This window comes from Physeter macrocephalus, chromosome 21, assembly GCF_002837175.3.
Source record: "Physeter macrocephalus isolate SW-GA chromosome 21, ASM283717v5, whole genome shotgun sequence".
In the NCBI taxonomy this organism is placed as follows: Eukaryota; Metazoa; Chordata; class Mammalia; order Artiodactyla; family Physeteridae; genus Physeter; species Physeter macrocephalus.
This window is the reverse complement of record NC_041234.1, coordinates 120,363,437-120,382,091: the sequence shown is the minus strand read 5'-3', so window position 1 is coordinate 120,382,091 and position 18,655 is coordinate 120,363,437. Positions and strand designations below refer to the sequence as shown.

General features: G+C 63.2%; 1 protein-coding gene across 3 annotated transcripts in view; it reads right to left on the bottom strand.

Annotated features, from left to right (window-relative positions):
- The window catches only part of ATP2B3 (ATPase plasma membrane Ca2+ transporting 3), a 43,304-nt gene that overhangs the window by 15,529 nt on the left and 9,120 nt on the right, over nt 1–18,655 (bottom strand). For all 3 annotated transcript variants that reach the window (XM_024116763.2, XM_055081527.1, XM_055081528.1), the window contains exons 7-19: nt 17,299–17,340; nt 15,636–15,800; nt 15,107–15,321; nt 14,229–14,471; nt 13,638–13,879; nt 10,666–10,900; nt 5,989–6,168; nt 5,780–5,867; nt 5,053–5,159; nt 4,562–4,753; nt 2,759–2,972; nt 1,787–1,998; nt 891–998 (exon numbers count right to left, since the gene is read on the bottom strand). In XM_024116763.2, coding sequence (XP_023972531.1) covers nt 891–998; nt 1,787–1,998; nt 2,759–2,972; nt 4,562–4,753; nt 5,053–5,159; nt 5,780–5,867; nt 5,989–6,168; nt 10,666–10,900; nt 13,638–13,879; nt 14,229–14,471; nt 15,107–15,321; nt 15,636–15,800; nt 17,299–17,340 — 2,243 coding nt within the window. The remainder of the gene's footprint in view (nt 1–890; nt 999–1,786; nt 1,999–2,758; nt 2,973–4,561; nt 4,754–5,052; nt 5,160–5,779; nt 5,868–5,988; nt 6,169–10,665; nt 10,901–13,637; nt 13,880–14,228; nt 14,472–15,106; nt 15,322–15,635; nt 15,801–17,298; nt 17,341–18,655) is intronic.

Here is an 18,655-nt window from a genome sequence, read left to right as displayed (position 1 = left end):
TCCTCAGTGCTTCCTCCCTGCGGGCGGCCCCCGGGCCGCCTCTGCCTGGTGCCAGATCCTGCTCTCCAAAGCAGTGCGCGCGCCGGTGCATCCTCCTCCACCGACGCCCAGAGGAGCGGCTCGTGCCACCTTCCTGCACAGCGTGTGATGCAAGGGACTCGCTTCACCAGACCGAGGTCTGGCCCTGGCCTGGCTCATGGGAGGGGACCTTTAGGCCCCTGCCTGATGAGAGGGTCTTGGTTTACCTGGGGCCAAGGGCAGGCAGGCTACACTGCCGGGGCGATTTGGGGCGGGTCCCTGGGTCGCATGTACCGGCTTGGCCTCTGGGGCGCGGAGGCTGAGTAACTAAGTCACACGGGCTCCCCAGGCCTCCAGGGGAGCTGCCCTGACGGTGGTACCCGTGGGTGTCATCACACATTACCGCCGGGAGAAACTGCACTGCCATGCGACTCCCCTGGCGGGGGACCTGGGAGCTCGTGCCCGGCCTCTCCTGGACCTGCCCTATGTAAGCATGATCTTGGACCTCTAGCCTCCGGAGAATAACATCTGCCGTTGAAGCCACCCTGTCTGTGTTACTTTGATGTGGTGGCCTTGAGACATTCTCTTTGCCCTCTGGAAGGTTCAGAGAGGTACTGCATAGCTTCAAATATGTGAGCATCTTCCAAGGCACCCAATTCTAAGGCACGATTTTCGGCTTCTACCTTGGCAAGGGGAGTGGCGGGTGGTTTTGCTGGGGGCTGTGATGTCCCAGCCATGGCCCTTTGCGTGTGGCCTTGCACCTGGGTCGTGGCCTGTCCCAGAGGCAGGCTAGGGGACCCTGGGCTGCCCACAGCTCCCCAGACAAATGGGAAAGGGGCAGGGCTGGGAAAGCCACCGAGGCGGACTCTTACCTGTCCCCAGACCAGCTCCCCAACACCGACAAACAGGCACCAGAGCCACTGTTCCGTAGACAGCGGGGAGCAGCTGAAGGGCTTTCCGCCGAACTGGACGATGACAATCTGCGGGGCGGGGGGAGGCGGGGAGGGTCCAGCCAGTGCCTCTAGCCCTCGGGGCACCCCCCTGTCCTGTGAGCCCGGCTCAGGGAGTCAGAGGGCTGTCGGTTCACCCAGGTAGACAGGCAGCTCCTGGGAGCCTTCTTTTCTCTGGCCTCCTTCCCTTCATCCCCCACCCCCCCCCGCCTCAGCCGGTGCCTAAAGGAGCTTCCCAGACCGGCTGACCGCAGGCCGTGGGTGCCGTGCCGGACGGGCACGTGGCCTCGCTTGGTGCAAGGTGCCCACTGACCCAGGCGCCCGGCTTCTGTGAACGTGATGCTTGAGCGTGCATATGCCAGACACCGTGATCGGCCTCGGGCAGCCTCGTGGCCCCTCCACGGGAGGAGTCCTCTCCCCGGGGTGAGCTTTGCAGCTACAGACCAACTGGTCCCAAGCCCGCACTCCAGCTCTCTCTGTTCCTGGGCTCTCACCCTCCAGGCCACTGTCCGCCTCCCTAATCACCCAGGGCTGGGTCCCAGGCCACAGGGTGGACACAGCCGTACACCCCAGAGCCCGCACGTCACTCGCGCCGTCAAGTCCTGAGCTCCCGCTGCGGGCTCCCCGCTGGGAGCTGCGAGAAACCGACTATCCTGGCCTCTTGGCCTTGCTCTGCCTCACGTTTTCTATGAATACGCCCTGGTTTTGAACGCTCAGCGCCTCCTGGAGGTAAGGTGGCCTCCCGCCAGGGAATCGAGTTCTAGAAATGGGAGTGGCAGACCCGCCGGGAGCTGCCAAAGCGGAGCCGCCCCTCCTACCTGGATGGCAAAGGTGCCCAGCACGATGGTGCAGAAGATGGGGTTGCCGAAGATGCCGCGGAAGACGTTGCGCTCGCCGTGGATCTCGCGCGCGTTGATCTCGTTGAAGAGCTGCATCGTGACGAAGGCGTTGAAGACGATGGTGTAGTGCTCGGAGGGCGGCGAGTGCAGGGGCGCGTGCCTCCCGCTGTCAATGTCGAAGAAGAGCTCCCCTGCAAGCCGAGGGCCGCCCGCGTGAGGGGAGCCGGGCCCGGGCGGGCGCGCCACCACCGGGCGACGTGGGCGGAAGTCGTGAGCCCCCCAGCGCCCAGGCTCTAACCCACGGGAGCCCACAGCCAAGGCCGGGCCCCGACCGGGCTGGGGGGTCGGGCACTGAAACCCCAAGACAGGGCCGAAGACCTTAAGACCCATCTGCACGCCGGCTCGAGCTGGGGAAGGAACGGGCGCTGCAAGGCTCAGGGCAGGCCCGGCCCTCCTCTGCGCCGCGCTGCCTCAAGAACGGCCCTCGGGCCAGCCGTGACCACCTTCTGCTCCCGGGACAGCAGAGGGAGGCCCCGTGAGAGGACCCCCCAGGTGCTGCCGTTGGGGGGGCCCTCACGGGGTGACTCTTGCCCCCCGGCCAGCGCCATGCCTGCACTGAACCTCGAGTCTACGCCCAGGAACGTGTGCTGAGAGCCGAGCCACCACGTGGTCAAGGGTCCCCAGACCCGTGGAGAGCCCCCTGAGGTCAGGAAGAGAGGCCACACATAGACAGAGCGACAGACGCGCCCCCACGTACGTAAAGGAATCCCCTAAAAGGAGCCGATGCCACACAGAGAACAAAACCCCCAGGACGGCAGGGAGGTGGGGGCCGAGGGGTCCTCACCGGAAATCGGGTCCCCAGGTGCCCGTCTGCCCCTGCCACTGCCGGCCAGGCCCAGGGCCAGGGCCCGCGGGGCTGGCCGCAGCACAGGGTGCCCTGGGCCAACCTACCGACGAACAGCAGCGTGAAGATGACGCTGAGCTGGTAGACGGCGTGGCCTAGGATGTTCTTCATCATGGTCCGCGAGATCAGGGGCTTGTCCCGGCCGTACGGCTTCCGCAGCAGCTGCGACTCCGTGGGCGGCTCCGTTGCCAGGGCCAGAGAGGCGAACGTGTCCATGATCAAGTTCACCCACAACATCTGCACGGCTTTGAGAGGAGAGTCCTGTGGAGAGGAGCCAGTTACCCCAACATGGGCCTGGAAACCCCACTGGCCCCCCCACTCCTGGGAAGAGACTCAGCTTGGGGTCAATGTCACTGGAATTGAATTCAAGTGAAAATGCAACCGGTCCTTGCCCGGTCGTCTCCCACCGACAAACACACGCTGGTTAAAGGTAATGGTGCGGGCTCACTCCTCACCCTCCCCTGCCCCTGCCCCGGGGGGCGGGACACAGGCTGGGCGTGGCCATCCCCCCTATAAAAAACGTGACATCTCCATCCCTATGTTTTCCCATAAAAACGTGACATCTCCATCCCTATGTTTTCTGAAGGTTAGCAGAGAGTTTTCGCTGGGCTTTCAGATTCCTGCTCCTAAAATGTTGTCAGTCTCCCTTCTTCTCTCACCTGCTGGCAGTGATCTAGAAGGTGCGGTCCAAATTGTTAGCAGGAGGCCGCCACCCCCCGTCACTTGCCCCAGACCCGAGGGCCAGGAAGGGGTAGAAACTGCCCTGGACCCTCCTTCTCATCGCCTCTGACTTGTTGGTTAAAAATGAGCCTCACAGAAGACAGACACCAAGGACCATATCCTGTAGGATTCCATTCCTAGGAAACTTCCGGAACTGACAGATCCATGGAAACAGAAAGCGAACGGGTGGATGCCAGGGCTGCGGGAGAGGAGAGTGGGGGGTGGCTGCTCAGTGGGTACAGGGGTGATGAAAAAGTTCTGGACTGAGGTATAGGTGACGGTTGCACAAGATGGGCAATGCATCAAAAACCTCTGGGTGGCACACTTTGGTTCAAATGGCTATCACGGTACAGTTTACGGTATGCGGATTTTTATCTCAATTAAAAAATACTTTTGAAAGGGAGACAAATTCTGGACACTCACTAACGGGGAGAACTGGAGAACTGAAAAAAGGGGAAGAGGCTCCTGCAAAGGTTAACCACACGCATGTCCACAGCGGCCACAGGTGGAAACAACCCAAATGCCCGTTGATGGACGGATGCAGAAACACGAGGTGCTCGCTCCATACGATGGAACATCGGTCCGCCACCGGGAGGAATAAAGTACCTGCTACAACACGGACGGACCTCGAGAACACTGTGCTAAGTGAAGGAGACACAAACAACCACCTATGATTTGGTTCCATGTAGCTGAAATGTCCAGAATAGGTAAGTCTGTAGAGACAGAAAGCAGATGAGCGGGTGCCAGGGGCTGGCGGAGGGGGAGTGGGGAGGGACTGCTCATGGGGATATGGCGCTTCCTTTTGGGGTGATGAGAACATGATGGAACTACATAGAGGCGATGATGGCACAACACCGTGAATGTACTTGAAAGTCACCGAATTGTGTACTCCCGAAGGGTGAATTTTGTGGTGGCTGAATTCTACCTCAACCAAAAAAGTCTGCAACAAAAACCTGGCTCCCGCCACTGGGTCCTCAGGCGGGGGCTCTTCAGCCCTCACCCTGCTGGGGGCGGGGTCCCCTGGGCTTTTGCTCTGCACACTGGGGTCCAGGTGCACCGGGCGGGAGGAGCCCGGCCGTGGGAGGGAGAGCCCGGGGTCTTCCTTGGGCCCGGTGGCCCCCAGTGCCCACCTGAGTGATGCAGGCACCCGTGAAGGCCACAATCACGGCCACCACATTGACCGTCAGCTGGAACTGCAGGAACTTGGAGATGCTGTCGTAGACATTGCGGCCCCACATGACGGCCTTGACGATGCTGGTGAAGTTGTCGTCCGTCAGGATGATGTCCGAGGCTTCCTTTGCCACGTCAGTCCCCGCGATGCCCTGGGGGACACACACGCCGTGTCCACGGGGCCCCTTCCCCGGCCCCCCTCACCCACTCCAGACGTGTCCTTGTACTAGAGAGGTTTTGCTCACAAACGAAGAGGGCGCCACCGCTGCAGCAGCCACCAACAGGGCAGAGCTTGCAGAGGCCCAGGTGGCCAGGATGTGAGAGAAAGAAACTTCTGGCCCTCTGCAACTTGCCTCAACGCTATAGCTCCCACATTGCTGCACAAAGCCTACGTCCTCCATCACAAGGCCCCAGCTGGCGTGGTGAGCCAGGCTGACGGCGGGCGGCTTACCATGGCGAAGCCCACGTCCGCCTTCTTGAGGGCTGGCCCATCGTTGGTGCCGTCCCCGGTCACGGCCACCACCTGCCGCTGCGCGCCGGTGTTGCTGTCGATGATCCCTGGAACACAGACCAGGGCAGGGCAGGGCAGATCTGGTGCCATCTGTGGCCCCGGGTGACCAGCCCGGGGGCCGTGGGGGGCCAGTGGGCTCCAGTCCTCCGTGCTCTCCACACCTTTGGGACCAAGTCCTGTGCCTCGACTGGCAGTCCCATGTCCCCCTTCTCCCAGCCCGGCCCACCACCCGGTGAGATGATTTGGTAGGAGGCAGGGGCTCGGCACTGGGCAACCTGGAGAACTGTCTCCCTCTCCTGGGCCCCAGTTCCCCATCTGCTATGAAGAGAGCTGGCCTCTACTGGCGTCTTCCAGTGAGACTGTGAGCGCAGAGAAGTGGGGAGGCTCGAGCTCTGGCAGGTCGGCCCTCCGAGGGAGTCTCCATCATTATCCCCATTTTCCCGATGAGGTTCAGGGAGGGCCAGTGACTTTCTCTGAGACACAAAGTCTCCAGCAGCCATGGGTCCAGAGCTGAGCATCCTGAGACCCGCTGGAAGCTCAGCTTTGGGCGTCTGGGAGCCGACGGCGGACCCGGACCCGGACCCGAGGGGGGATGGCCACGCCCAGCCTGTGTCCCGCCCCCCGGGGCAGGGGCAGGGGAGGGTGAGGAGTGAGCCCGCACCATTACCTTTAACCAGCGTGTGTTTGTCGGTGGGAGACGACCGGGCAAGGACCCTCAGCTTGGGCCACACCTTGTCCAGGCGCTCCTGTTCTATCTGGGAGGGAAAAGCACACAGACGCTGCAGAGCCTCGGCGGCAGGGCTGAACAGAGGGGGCGGCGGCGGAGAAAGTGCCAGAACCGCGGACTCGAGGGAGGGCTGACGGGCCGGGAACTACCTCGCCTTTCTCGTTTCGGATCCGCCGGTTGAACTCCTTCCCCTCCAGGCACAGGAAGTCCTCCCCGGGCTGGATGATGCCGCACTTGGCCGCGATGGCCCGGGCCGTGTTGATGTTGTCGCCGGTCACCATGCGGACCGTAATGCCGGCACGCTGGCATTTGCGGATAGCTTCAGGGACCTGGAAGGGACAAGATGGGTGGGTGGGGCCATCAAGGCCAGACACAGCCGTGTCGGGGCTCCACCCGTTCCTCCATCCAGACCCGCAGCACCGCTCCCTCCACCGCGCCATCTGGAGGAGGCGGGAGAGACGGCCCCGTCAGCTCTGCCCCGGCTGTCAGACTCAGACCCAGGCCCTGACACCACGGGCAAGGCTGGGAGAAGCCACTGGAACGCTGCCAAGGGGCGCCATCAGAGCCGTGTCCAGCAAGGTGACCGGAGAAGTCACCCAGCTCTTCCAACCTCACTTTCCACCGGGGAAACGGAGACCCAGAGCAGCCGAGCCACGACCAGTCCCATTAGCAGGCCAGCTGGCGGGGGCCGTGCCCGTGAGCTCCGGAAGGACAAGCAAGGAACCTCTGGCCCCAGCTGCCCTGCCAGCTGGCGGGACCCACCTCGAGTTGGACCCTCTCGGGCCCTGACTCAAGGCAGGCTCTGGCCTTGTTGGCCGAGCTCCGGGAAGCTCACTTGTTTCCCTGCCACTTTTTTTTTTTTTTTTTAAATAATATAAAACCTGGGCTTCTCCGGTGGCGCAGGGGTTGGGAGTCCGCCTGCCGATGCGGGGGACGCGGGTTCGTGCCCCGGTCCGGGAGGATCCCACAGGCCGCGGAGCGGCTGGGCCCGCGAGCCGTGGCCGCCGGGCCTGCGCGTCCGGAGCCTGTGCCCCGCGACGGGAGAGGCCGCGGCGGTGAGAGGCCCGCGTACCGCAAAAAAAAAAAAAAAAAAAAAAAAAAAAAAAAAAAAAAAAATAATAATATAAAGACATTTAGAGCCATAGGCTTGACATGACAAGGCATTCTCACTGCTCATTAGGGGAAATGGGACATCGCTCTGGTTACGTAGTACATCTCCATTTTCCAAACGTAAGATTAGATTCCGGAAAAGGGAGAAGCACAGGACATCCCTCTAGTGCTGAGTGGAAAATGGGCTGAAGGGAGCGGAGGCCAGCTGGGAGGGGATGGCATTGTCCCAGAGAGCGGAGACACTCCGGTTCCAATGAGGAGGGGGCTTGTGAGCCCGAGACAGCAGTGCGGGGGTGGGGAGAGTCGTGCCGACCGCGCCTGAGGGGCCGGGAGGGGAGAGGGGGCCGAGGAGCGGGCTCAGACCTAGGCCGCTGGGCCCAGCGCAGCCCGCTGTGGGCTCCCAGTGGGCACCGCCGGGCTGAGCCGGAGCCCCGGGGACAGCGAGAGCATGAGGGCACGCGGTGTCCCGGGTGCGGCCTGGTGGCCAGGCCGGGGGAGCTGGGGCCAGGCGCCGGGGCTCAGGGCAGCTGGGAGAGCCCAGGGGAGGCGGGCAGCCGGCGGGGCCGGGTAGGCTGCAGGGCACCACTGGCCCTGGAGGTCCGGGCACGCTGGTGGCCCCCGAAGCCATGGGGTGGAGGCTGTGATCTCAGCCAGGGAGAGAGGGGGAAGAGGAGGGGGACCCGGGGGCCCAGACAGAGGGGCTCCCACTTCAGGGCTGGGACAGAGTCACCTTGCGATCCCTGCAGCAAATACGGCCAGGCGGCCTAGAAGGCCCAGCCCCGGGAAGGGGGCTTGCACCCCGCACCCCCAAGAACGTGTCTCCTCACTCAGCCTCAGGGACGCTTTCTGCTCTTTGGGGAGATACCTCCCTTTCCAGCGAGCTTCCCGCCCCCCACCCCCACCCCCACCCCGCCACCGCCACGCGTCTGGGAGCAGCCCCTCTGCTGCCACCAAGTGGCCGTGGTGAGCCCGAGCCCTGGGAGCCCCGGATCCGGCCTCTGCTGGCCTCCCAGCCAGGTGGCAGGAAGCTCCCTCCGTCTGCAGGCGCCCTCTCCCTCATCAGGTGACTGTCCTTCCTCGCCTGCCTCCCTGCTGTCCCACTGGGCCCAGCCGTGGTCCCGGTCTGACGGCTGAGGCCCGACAGCACAGCAGGCAGCCAGGTGTCGGCAGGAGCCCCCAGGCCCCTCTGGCGTAAGTACGGCCTGCCTACCGGGTCCATGCAGCTCCCCAGGGCAGAGACACCCCCCTGCCAGGCCCTCCTCGGGCTGCGGCCGTCCCAGGCCCCCAGGCATCCTGGCAAGTTTAACAGCACCCTTTCGGCCTTCCCTCCTGCCGTCAGCACCTGGGGCTCCCCTGGGCCCCCGGGCCACCCTCCTTGGCCACCGCGTGGCTGGCTGGTCCCCACCTGCTGCCCAGCCTCTCACCCAGCCACTCTCCAGCCAGAGAGGAGCTATCCTGTCCCCTGGGCCCTTTTACCAAGGCCGTTTCTGGATCTTAAACGAGCTGCCCATTGCCTGGCCTTGACGCCTCTCTCACCCTGTGCTTTACCCGCCAGGGCAGCCACTGAGGCTGAGCCTTCACGGTGACCTTCAGGGAACTTTTATTCATGTCTTCTCTACGACGAAAACGTATAAGAACAATAATATCCCTCTCTGAGAAGAGCACTGACCGGGGGAAGGGCTGGGCCTTACCCTGCCTATGTGCAGCCCTTCTGGACTGTTCCATCTAGCTGCCCCTCCAGCCCCCAGTCTAGCCTCATTGGCGCTTCTGTAAATGAGCCGCCGTGGGCCAGAAGATGGCCTCTGCAGCTCTGTCTTGGAGATCTACAAATACATCTCAGGCCTCCAACCTTACATCGATGACTAGAGCTTCAGTTCGCAACAAATATTTATGCCGGAAATTAGGGGAAGCTTGCGGGGCTCCCTGGCCCAGGGGGTCAGGCAAGAAGGGCTCCCCGAGCCGTGCGGCTGCCAGCCGCTTCACACCTCACACCCCTCCACCCGGGCAAAGGGCGGAGGTGGAAGGGCTGGGCGGGTTTGTTATGATGCGGTTGAAATGGCCTTGGCCAGGGCCCTGGGGGTCCGTGAATGTCGCCTTCCTGGGTCTGTGAGATATTCCAACAGGAGCTCTGGCTCTCCGGCAGCTTCACTCAGCCCCAGTTATCTGGATGGAAAAGTCTAGAGCTGCTACTGTCGACACCTCCCAAGGAGTAAGGAGAGAAGCGCCATCACCCTGGAGCGGCCACCCGGGGGCCGGCGGTGGCGAATGGCTCTGTTCAGACGGGGAGGCCCTCAGGTCTATGCAGGGGCCCCATGGCTTTAGGACTCGGCTCGCCGTATGGACACAGCCTTCCTCTGTGCCTCAGTTTCTCCTTGGTCCGGCGAAGGGAAAGGCCCGGTCCCTGTGTCCCTGGAGGTAGCCCTGCCACCTCAGCGGCATCCTGTGCCCCTGCTCTCCCAGGCAGCTCCTCTCCCCACCTGCCTTCTCTGGGCCCTTCCTTGGCTCGAAGTCTCTCCCCTTGCGTCTGCCACCACCCGCTTCCTCCTGGGGCCAACTCCGGGTGCCCCCTCTCCGCACACGATGGTCCCTAGATCCTTGGAATTCAGGGACGCGCTGTCGCTGATGACCCCTGACCTCTGAACGGAGGGTCTGTGGTGCCTGATAGTCTCCCGATCAAGGTGCCCGTGCTTCTGACACGAGGTGGGAGAAGGGCCACTGGAGAGGCCCTGGGAGAGAGAGCGTCCTTCCCTGCCTCACAACCTGCACCCTCCGTGCCTTGCACACTCTCTCTGGGGCCTGGTGTCCTGCAGCTGCCGCCGGCACCCCGCTCCAGGGCCAGCCTGGCAGGCTCTCTCCCTCGGGGGTCTCGCATCTTGAAGGACCAGCACCGTCTCCATTGCTCTTCCTCTCTGCACCCTGACCAGCCTCTGCCCTGTTGCCCTGTTCCCTGTTCAGCAAAGCTCTGGGTGAAGTTGTCTCAGCCACACGCCCCTCACAGTTTCCCCTCCCTGCCCGGCCCCTTCCTTGGAGTCTCCTTCGCAGGCTCCTCCCACCTCTGCTCGGCTGCGCGCACGACCGTCACTCAGGAGAAGACGCTTCTGGAGAATGTCTCTCTGGCCAGGACCTAACCACGTGACATCGCCATGGGGATGTCCCGAACCTCACTCGGCCCCAACCAAACCCTCGACTGAGAACTGCCCTCCCCTCCCCCAGCCCCCCAAACACCATCTACCCAGTTCTCGGAACCAGGCTCCTGCCGCTCCCTCACCAGCCCCTCTGGTCCATCAGTCCTGCGGGCGTTGGCAGCCGTCGAGGTTCTAACTGCCGCCCTCTCTTACCTGGCGGAGGCCAAGCAGGAGGGGGCCTTCCAGACGGCAGGACCGAGCCTCCTGAAGGGTGCAAGGGTAAGAGGACAAGGGTGGGGGTCCAGTGTGCCGGGGAAGGTCTGATCTGCGGCGTGGCGGCCGTGCCCCTGGAGGACCCCGAGGCTCTGCCATCGCCCACCCTCCCCACTTGGTCCAACTGTGGCGGGCTGCCATTCGTTCTGCCTATAAAGTCTGGCAGGGAGTGGTGTGGCGGCCAGGAGGGCAGGAGAAAGGGGCGGCTCCCCCCTTGCATTTACGTCCGAAGGCCTCACCACCGAGGCCGGATGCGAAGAAGGGTGGCCCCTCCACCCGTCCCGACACGCGGGCAGCTCACAGAGGGGCTCTGGCTACCTCGGGCCGCACGGGGTCCTCAATGCCCACAACGGCTATGCAGGTGAGGTCGGCCACGACCTCGTTCTCGTCGTCCCAGTCGGGCTCCTGGGCGGCGGAGAAGTCCCGGTAGGCGATGCAGATGGTGCGGAGCCCATCGCAGGCCATCGGCTCGATGATCTTCTTCACCATGTCGTCCCGGTCCCGAGGGCGGAAGCTGCGCAGCTCCCCATTGCTGTTTAAGATGTTGGTGCACCTGGGGCGGACGGAACAAGAGGAGCCAGCGCCGTGAGGCCGGGCAGCCAGCCCTCCGCTGAGCCCGCCATGTGATGCAGTAGAGGGCTTCTCCCAGCAGGGAGGCGCTGTGCTCGCGCGCGGCCTAACAGTGTGCCCCTCCGTGTTCTGCCCAGAACCTCAGAGTGGGACCTGATTTGGAAAGAGGGTTGTCGCAAAGTTACGACGAGGTCACGGTGGAGGAGCGCGGGCCTTCCGTCTGACGCCTGCTGTCCTTACAAAGAGAGAAGCGGTCCCGTCGGGACACAGACACAGGGACAAGGCTGTGTGACGAGGGCGGCAGAGGTTGGAGAGATGCGCTACGAACCGAGGGAGGCCAAGGGTGGCCAGCCACCACCGGCAGCTGGGACAGACAAGGGAGGATCCTCCCGTGGAGGCCTTGGGGGCAGGGCGACCCCACCCACACCTTGACTGAGGACTTCTGGCCTCCAGCACCGGGAGAAAATAGGTCTTTGTTGTTTTAAGCCACCAGGATGATGGTACTTTGTTTCCACAGCTCCGCACAGACTCGATGGGAGTTGGAAGGGCTGTCACTCTTGCCCCGTTGCGCCTTAGGGAGAGGGGTGGGACATCAGCAAAAACCGAATGCCACGGAGCAGGGCCACGACAAGGCAGCGATCACAGAAGGGCTGGGATGGGGAGGGCTGGCAGGGTTCAGGTGCAGAACGGGAAGGGGCAGAGGCCGGCATGGCAGGCGGACAAGTGGGGGCCCCGAGCAGACTGGCGAGGAAGGAAAGAAGCCGGCTGTGGAGGCCGGGGGAGGAGGCCGGAGGTCCTGCTCGGGACCCTGTCCCGAAGGCCCCAGAAAGCCGGGGTGAGCACTGAGGCGCAAGCAGGCCAAGTCTTAGAAGGGTGCGTGGGCGCTGCAGAGGCCGAGGCCAAGGGGAGGTGTGAACGCTGAGCGGGTGCGGGGCGTGGTGCACGTGGAGGCAGAGCTGTGCACCGCCTGCCTCAGTTTCCCTAACAGCTCTGTTGAGATACAATTCACACAGCACACGACCCACCCGCTTAAAATGTCCCATGCAATGGCTTTTATTTTTTTATTTTTATTTTATTTTATTTTTTTGCGGTACGCCGGCCTCTCACCGCCGCGGCCTCTCCCGTTGCGGAGCGCAGGCTCCGGACGCGCAGGCTCGGCGGCCACGGCTCGCGGGCCCGGCCGCTCCGCGGCACGTGGGATCCTCCCGGACCGGGGCGCGAACCCGCGTCCCCCGCGTCGGCAGGCGGACTCCCGACCGCTGCGCCACCAGGGAAGCCCCGCAATGGCTTTTAGTATATTCACAGTTGTGCTACCATCACCACAGTCAACCTGAGAACATTTTCACCACCTCTAAAAGGAACCCCGCACAAGCGACAAAAGAGAAGAAGAGATAAACCGGACTTCACAGTTGAAAGACGTTTGCGCATCCAAGGACAAATCAAGACAGTGAGCAAAAATCTATCAAGGGAGTGAAAAGACGGCAGCCCACAGAATGGGAGAAAATACTTCAAAATCGGATATGTGTTAAGAATCTAATACTCAGAACGTATAGAAGCTCTTACAGCTCAACAATCAAATGACAAAGAATTCACATCCAAGATGGGCTGGAATAGATATTCCTCCAGAGAAGACAGACAAATGGCCAGTAAGCACAGGAAAAGGCGCCAATATCACTAGTCACCAGCAAAACGCAGATCAAAACCACCACGAGGTCCCGATGGCTATAACAACAACAACAACAATAATAATAATAATCAGGTAATATCACGTTGGTGAGGATGAGAGGCTGGAACCCTCACGCACTGCTAATGCGGAAGCAAAGTGGGGCAGCCCCTGTGGAAAACAGTTTGGCGTTTTGTCAAAAAACGAAACATCAGGCTTCCCTGGTGGCGCAGTGGTTGAGAGCCCGCCCGCCGATGCAGGGGACGCGGGTTCGTGCCCCGGTCCGGGAGGATCCCACGTGCCGTGGAGCGGCCGGGCCCGTGAGCCGTGGCCGCTGAGCCTGCGCGTCCGGAGCCTGTGCTCCGCAACGAGAGAGGCCACGGCGGTGCGAGGCCCGCGTACCGCAAAAAAAAAACCAAAAAACAAAAAAAAACCGGAACATGGAATTACCATATGACCTGGCAATTTCCCTCCCAGGAATATACCCAAGAGAATTGAAAACACGCGTTCAAGCAGAAACTCGTACATGACCATTCACGGCAGCATGATTGACGGTAGCCAAAGGTGGAAACAGCCCACGTGTCTGTCGATGGATGACTGGATAAGCAGAATGTGGTCTCCCTGAGCAATGGAGTATCATTCAGCCATAAAAAGGAATGAAGCACTGCTATAGACTACAACTTGGATGAACCTTAAAAACACTACGCTCAGTGAGAGAAGCCAGGTGCAAAGGGCCACATACTATATGATTCCATTTATATGAAATGTCCAGAATAGGTAAATCCACAGAGCCAGAAAGCGGATGAGTGGCTGCCAGGGGCTAGGGGGAGGGGGATGGGAGTGCTTGTGTAATGGGCACAGGGCTTCCTTTGGGGTGATGAACGCGTTCTGGGATTGGGTGGTGGTGCGAACGCACTTAATGCCACTCAGCTGTCCGCTTTAAGGTGATTAAAAGGGCCAACTTTATGCTATGTCTACTTCACCGCACTAATACAGCCAGAAAGGCCACGCGCTTTAGCTGGCCCCGGCCCCAGGCTGCGCCCTCATGCCCACTCACCTTTTCAGCAGGATCTCCGAGGCGCCCTTGCTGAAGAGGCGGAAGCCGCCGTCGGGCGTGCGTATGACTGTGCTCATGGACTTGCGGACCGAGTTGAAGGTGTACACTTTGTAAAGCTTATCTTCAGGAATCTGCTCCCGCACGGGCTGGAAGTCCTGCTTCAGGTCCAGGACAAAGCCCAACAGAGCGCACTCCGTCTTGTTGCCCACTTGGCGCGGGAGGGCGCCCTCCTTCTCTGGAGGCTGCGAGGTGAGGAGAGCCAGCATGGCCCTGGAGGCCGAAGGCCACCCTCCTTACTGTCCCCGGGCCCCAGCCCAGCCTCGGCCGCCACGTCTTTCAGGGCCTCCAGTATGGACCAGATGGGCAGGTTTTCCACGATTCACTGGGCTGGGAAGGGCTTCCAGAACCTGCAGGCCCCGCCCAGGGTCCGGGGACGAGGAGGGAGACCAGCACCCCAGAAACGATTGTGGCTCGGCTCGAGAGTCCTGAAGAGAGCCTAGCAAGCCCCCGGTGACAGCCCATGCCATAGCCGGGCCAGGCTCCCTCCCCTCCTCCTACCCCCGCCTTGGCCTGCCCTTGCTCCCAGCTCACTAGTATCTTGGTGGTGTAGGCACTGTTGATGGAGATGGCGTGGACCAGGAGGTCGAGGATCTTGGGGGTCAGGGCGCTGGGGGCTGGAACCTCTTTATAGTGGGTGTCCCCGAGGTAGGACTGCACCACGGTCATGCGGTTGGTGGTGAGCGTGCCCGTCTTGTCCGAGCAGATGGCCGTGGCGTTGCCCATGGTCTCACAGGCGTCCAGGTGGCGGACCAGGTTGTTGTCCCTCATCATTTTCTGTAAAGGGCACAGAAGGAGCTTGGGTGGCCAGCTGCCCTCGCGGGCTGGGGGAGCAGGAGGTCATCAGCACAACGGCATGTATGATTCTGCTCCGCCCACCGGCTTTCCTCGCGGCACTGACAGCCCGGGACCTCGGGCAGCAGGCGTGCAGCTCAGATGGCAGCGGGGTGGCGGTCAAACCGAGGCAGCGGGCCTGTGAGACGTAAGGACTCTGGGTGGCCACTCTCCCCGGAGCTCAGCTGGAGCCTCCCTGCTGCCCAGAGCCCGCTCTCGGGTCACCTGCAGGCCCTGTGGCTCTCCTGCCCACCCCGGTCTCTGCCCTGCCCACTGTCTCCCAGGGGTCCCCCTCTCCCCTGCCCCCACCTCAACTCCCTGGCCCCTCGGCGACCCTGCCCACATCCTGCAGATGCTAGAGCTCGTCACACACCCCCTGCCCAGGAAGCCAGGTGGGCAAGGATGTGCGGGTCCAGCCCCGCGTCCCTGCTCGGCCTCCCGTTCTTCCCCTGAGCAAAATCCCAAGCTTCATCCAGTCCTTGCTTCGTCCAAGTTGCTTAACGGCTTTGCGCCCCAAGTTCTGGGTCTGTACCCTGGTATCACGGAATTCTTATTCGGGTTGTGTTTATTTTTATTACCTTGACGGAGTAAGCTAAGGAGATGGTGACGGCAAGAGGCAGGCCCTCTGGGACAGCCACAACCAGCACGGTGACACCGATGATGAAGAACTTGACGAAGTACTGCACGTAGACGGGTGTGCACTCCGCCAGCCACGCCCGGCCATCCACCACGAAGGTCTCGATCACAAAGTAGAGGACCAGGATGATGGCGGTGACGGCAGACATCACCAGCCCTGCCCCGCCGCCCCAGAGGCCACAGAGGGTGGAGGCAGGAAGGGTGGCCGGCAGCGGTGAGGGAGGGAGAGAGCAGGAGGGAAGAGGTAAGGGACGCCGCAGCCGCACTCCCCTGACCCCGAGTCGGGGGAGGCGCTCCTTGTCCCTGGCCTGAAGGAGTTTTGCAGTCCACGCTTGCCAGAGGGGCGGGACCAGGCCCTGAAGGCCGTCACCTGCTCCTAGCCCGCGCCCTCGCTGCCTGGCCCACAGCCCAGGTCACATCCCTTTCCCTGCCCGTCGGTGGCCCCTGGGCCGCCCCCTCGGCTGCCCCCACCTGCTTTCCCGATCTGCACAGCCAGTTTGGTGAGCTTTCCCTGAAGGACCGACTTCTCCTTCTTGGGCACGTTGGCTTTCTTCTTTTCCCGCTCCTCCATCTCCCCCCCTTCTGCGCTCTTCAGGGGCTGCATTTCCATGGCAACCGCCCCATCCTGCTTCTTAGCTGCACACAGAAGAAACCCGCAGCCAAGGTTAGGGCCTGGCGGCTGGGGTGACGGCTACGAGGGGCTCTCACGGAGAAAGATATGCCACACCAGCCGAGAGGAAGCAGGGGGCTCTGTCCTCTCCCTCCTCCCCCAGGCACCTCTTGGGGCCTCGCAGGGGAAGGGAGGACAGACACAAGCACTGGTAACTTGGGCACACAGACAGCGTGGCCAGTCTTGTAACGCCCCAAATGTCAATACCTGAAAGCAGAGGCCTGGGGCCCATGGAATGTTCCAGAGCCCAGAGCTGACTCTTGCCCACTGCTGTCTTAGCCATGTTCCCACGCCCCTCAGGGAGGCCCAGGAATCTCCGCGCTCTCCTCCCCCGCTCCCCGCTCAGGCTGTCTCCCCTGCCAGCCCTCAGGTGGACACCCCTCCGGTGGACGCCTGGACTCCCGTCGGGGCCCCAGCTCAGCACGTGCGCAGCCCTCAGCCTGCTCCCCGGCTGCCGGCGGGCAAGCCTTGCACCTTCCTCTCGCCATGGGGCCTTCGCTCCTCTCCCCTAGATGCCTCTCCGCCTCCTCTCTGGAACCGGCAGCCCGCTCACAGCCCCCTTGGTGGACCCTAACGTGGTGGTGCTGTGTCCCCTGTCCCACACCCGCCCCCGGCCCGTCCACCGCCTCCCACACTGCCCCGTGTGATCTCATCCGTGCCCCACCCGGAGGGGGCACCCAACCCTGCCACTCGTCCTTGCCCCCACCCAGTGGGGCTCTCAGTGCCTCTGCATGCCTCCTGCCACCGTGCAGCGCCAGCCGCTCCCTCTTTCCCCGTCTCCCCCCGCCATCCCTTCTCCCCTTGGCTGCCTGAGACCCCTCACCGGTGGCCTCTTCTTTCCACGGCCTCGGGCCACAGCCTCAGCGACACTCAGGGTCCCACCCCACTGGGCCACTCTAGCCTCTACCCCACCGACTGCCACTCTCTGTCCCTGCCCGGGGCCCTGGCCATTGGACTGTCCTCCCGTCCCAAATGCCATCCCAACCCCAGCCGGCCTCTGAACTCCAGTCGTCTGCCTGCGCTCCTGGCTCCCACACTGCGCTGGAGTATTGCCCCTGGGTTCACGGCTGCGGATCGTGGCCTTCCCGAGGGCCAGGACCATACTTTATCCATCTTTGGATTCCCAGCACCCACCACCCTTCACCCCGGCTGCAGAGTGTCGGCGCCCGCCAGGCGTTCTGGCGGAAAGGGGAGCAGGCCTCAGAGGCTCAGCAGAAAGGCAGCTGAACCGGGAAAGCCACGGGCCCGATTAAGTCTTGGGCGAGTCACCCCTCTGGCGCCTCAGTTTCCTCACCAGGATGCTGGCTCACGGGCCATATTTGCGCACTTCCGGCGGGGTCTGCAGACCAGCCGCCCCGCCCCACTCACCTGGCCTCCAGGTGCTGCTCCGGCCACCGAGGCGGGCGGCCCCCCACCCTGCGCCGCACCCTCCGCCACCCATCCTGAGAGCAGGGCGCGCATTACCTTTGGTCTGGCTACTCTCCATCGCCCCATCCTGCTGCTTGCCTACAACGGGAGAGGAACGACAGACACGGAGACTTGAGAACACCCCCGTGGCCTTGGCACACGCGCGCGCACACAGGACAGCGGGGGCACAGACCGTGCAGCCAGCGAGTGCGGTGAGAGGGGGCGGGCGGGGGGAGAGGGCCTGGTCTCCAGCCCTCCAGAGAACCCGCAGTGGGAGGTTTCTGGCAGGGCCGCCACCGCGGGTAATGAGAGCTGCCAGGTGTCGGGTCCCAGCTCTGCTGCCTCAAACAGGGCCCCCCGGTCGGGATGGGTGTTCCCCCCAGAACCAGTGTGAGGGGGTTGACCTAGACGGTTCCTAAGCCCTGGCGGCCTAGAGGTCAGCTTTCTGTGCTGCACGGCTTTAGAGGATAAAGGAGCGCGACGCGACGCGGAGTCGGCTAGCCTCGGGGCGCCCACAGCGCGGAGGGAGCAGCAGGGGTACCAGGTGGGCCGCGCCCCAGGCGGAGCTGTGCCGGGGCTCCTTCGCGGGTGTGCTCTGCCGCCACAAAGCCCACGGCTGGGTGCTAGGGGCCGGGCCCGTGAGCAGCTTCCCCGGCCAAGGTAAACGGTGCTGCCTGCGCCTCTGGTTTCTGGGGCCGGGAAGGACCGCGACTCTGGGAGGGCCCAGGAGAGCCGGCAGCGGACGAGACGGGCTCTGAGCTGGGGGTCAGGCTCCGCCCCCCAGCTCTCCTGCCTCACCTGCCCCAGGGCAGCAGCCCGAAGAGCTCTCTGCAGGCCACACCCACACACTGCCCTGGATCCAGAGACCACCGGCCTGGGACAGGAGGGGCTAGTGGGCCGGCTTGTCAGCCCCCGCCCAGCAGCTCAGGCCACTGGGGACCCGGGGACGCGGCCGGAGGCCAGGTGGCTCCCAGGCAGTGGGGGCTGGTCTGAGGCTCCCTGGGAGGGGGGAGAGGTCCCCTCCCAGCCCCAGTGGGGTGTCAGCTGGGCCCTGTGGGGCATTCAGAGGTGAAGGAGACTTCTGGGGCGGGGCAGGGGAGACGCCTGTAGACACACGGTGGGTGACAATACAGCACGGTGGGGGGGTGTGGCCCTGGGGCCGTGGGCACCTTCTGGAGGACAGGGAGGTTGCAGATGGGCACGATGGGAAGGCGAGGGCTGGGCCTGGCCTGAGAAGGGGCAGGAGCTGAGGGAGGGGAGGGCGAGGGGCAAGAGGGCACAGCCCAAAGAAGGGAAGGACGCCAGAAACGGGCGGCGGCAGCACTGAGCCCACCGGCCGGATCGAGAGGTGGCGGGGGGCGTTGGGGGGGGGTGCTGAGGGCGACGTGCCGCCTTCCAGTCTCTGCAGCCGCCA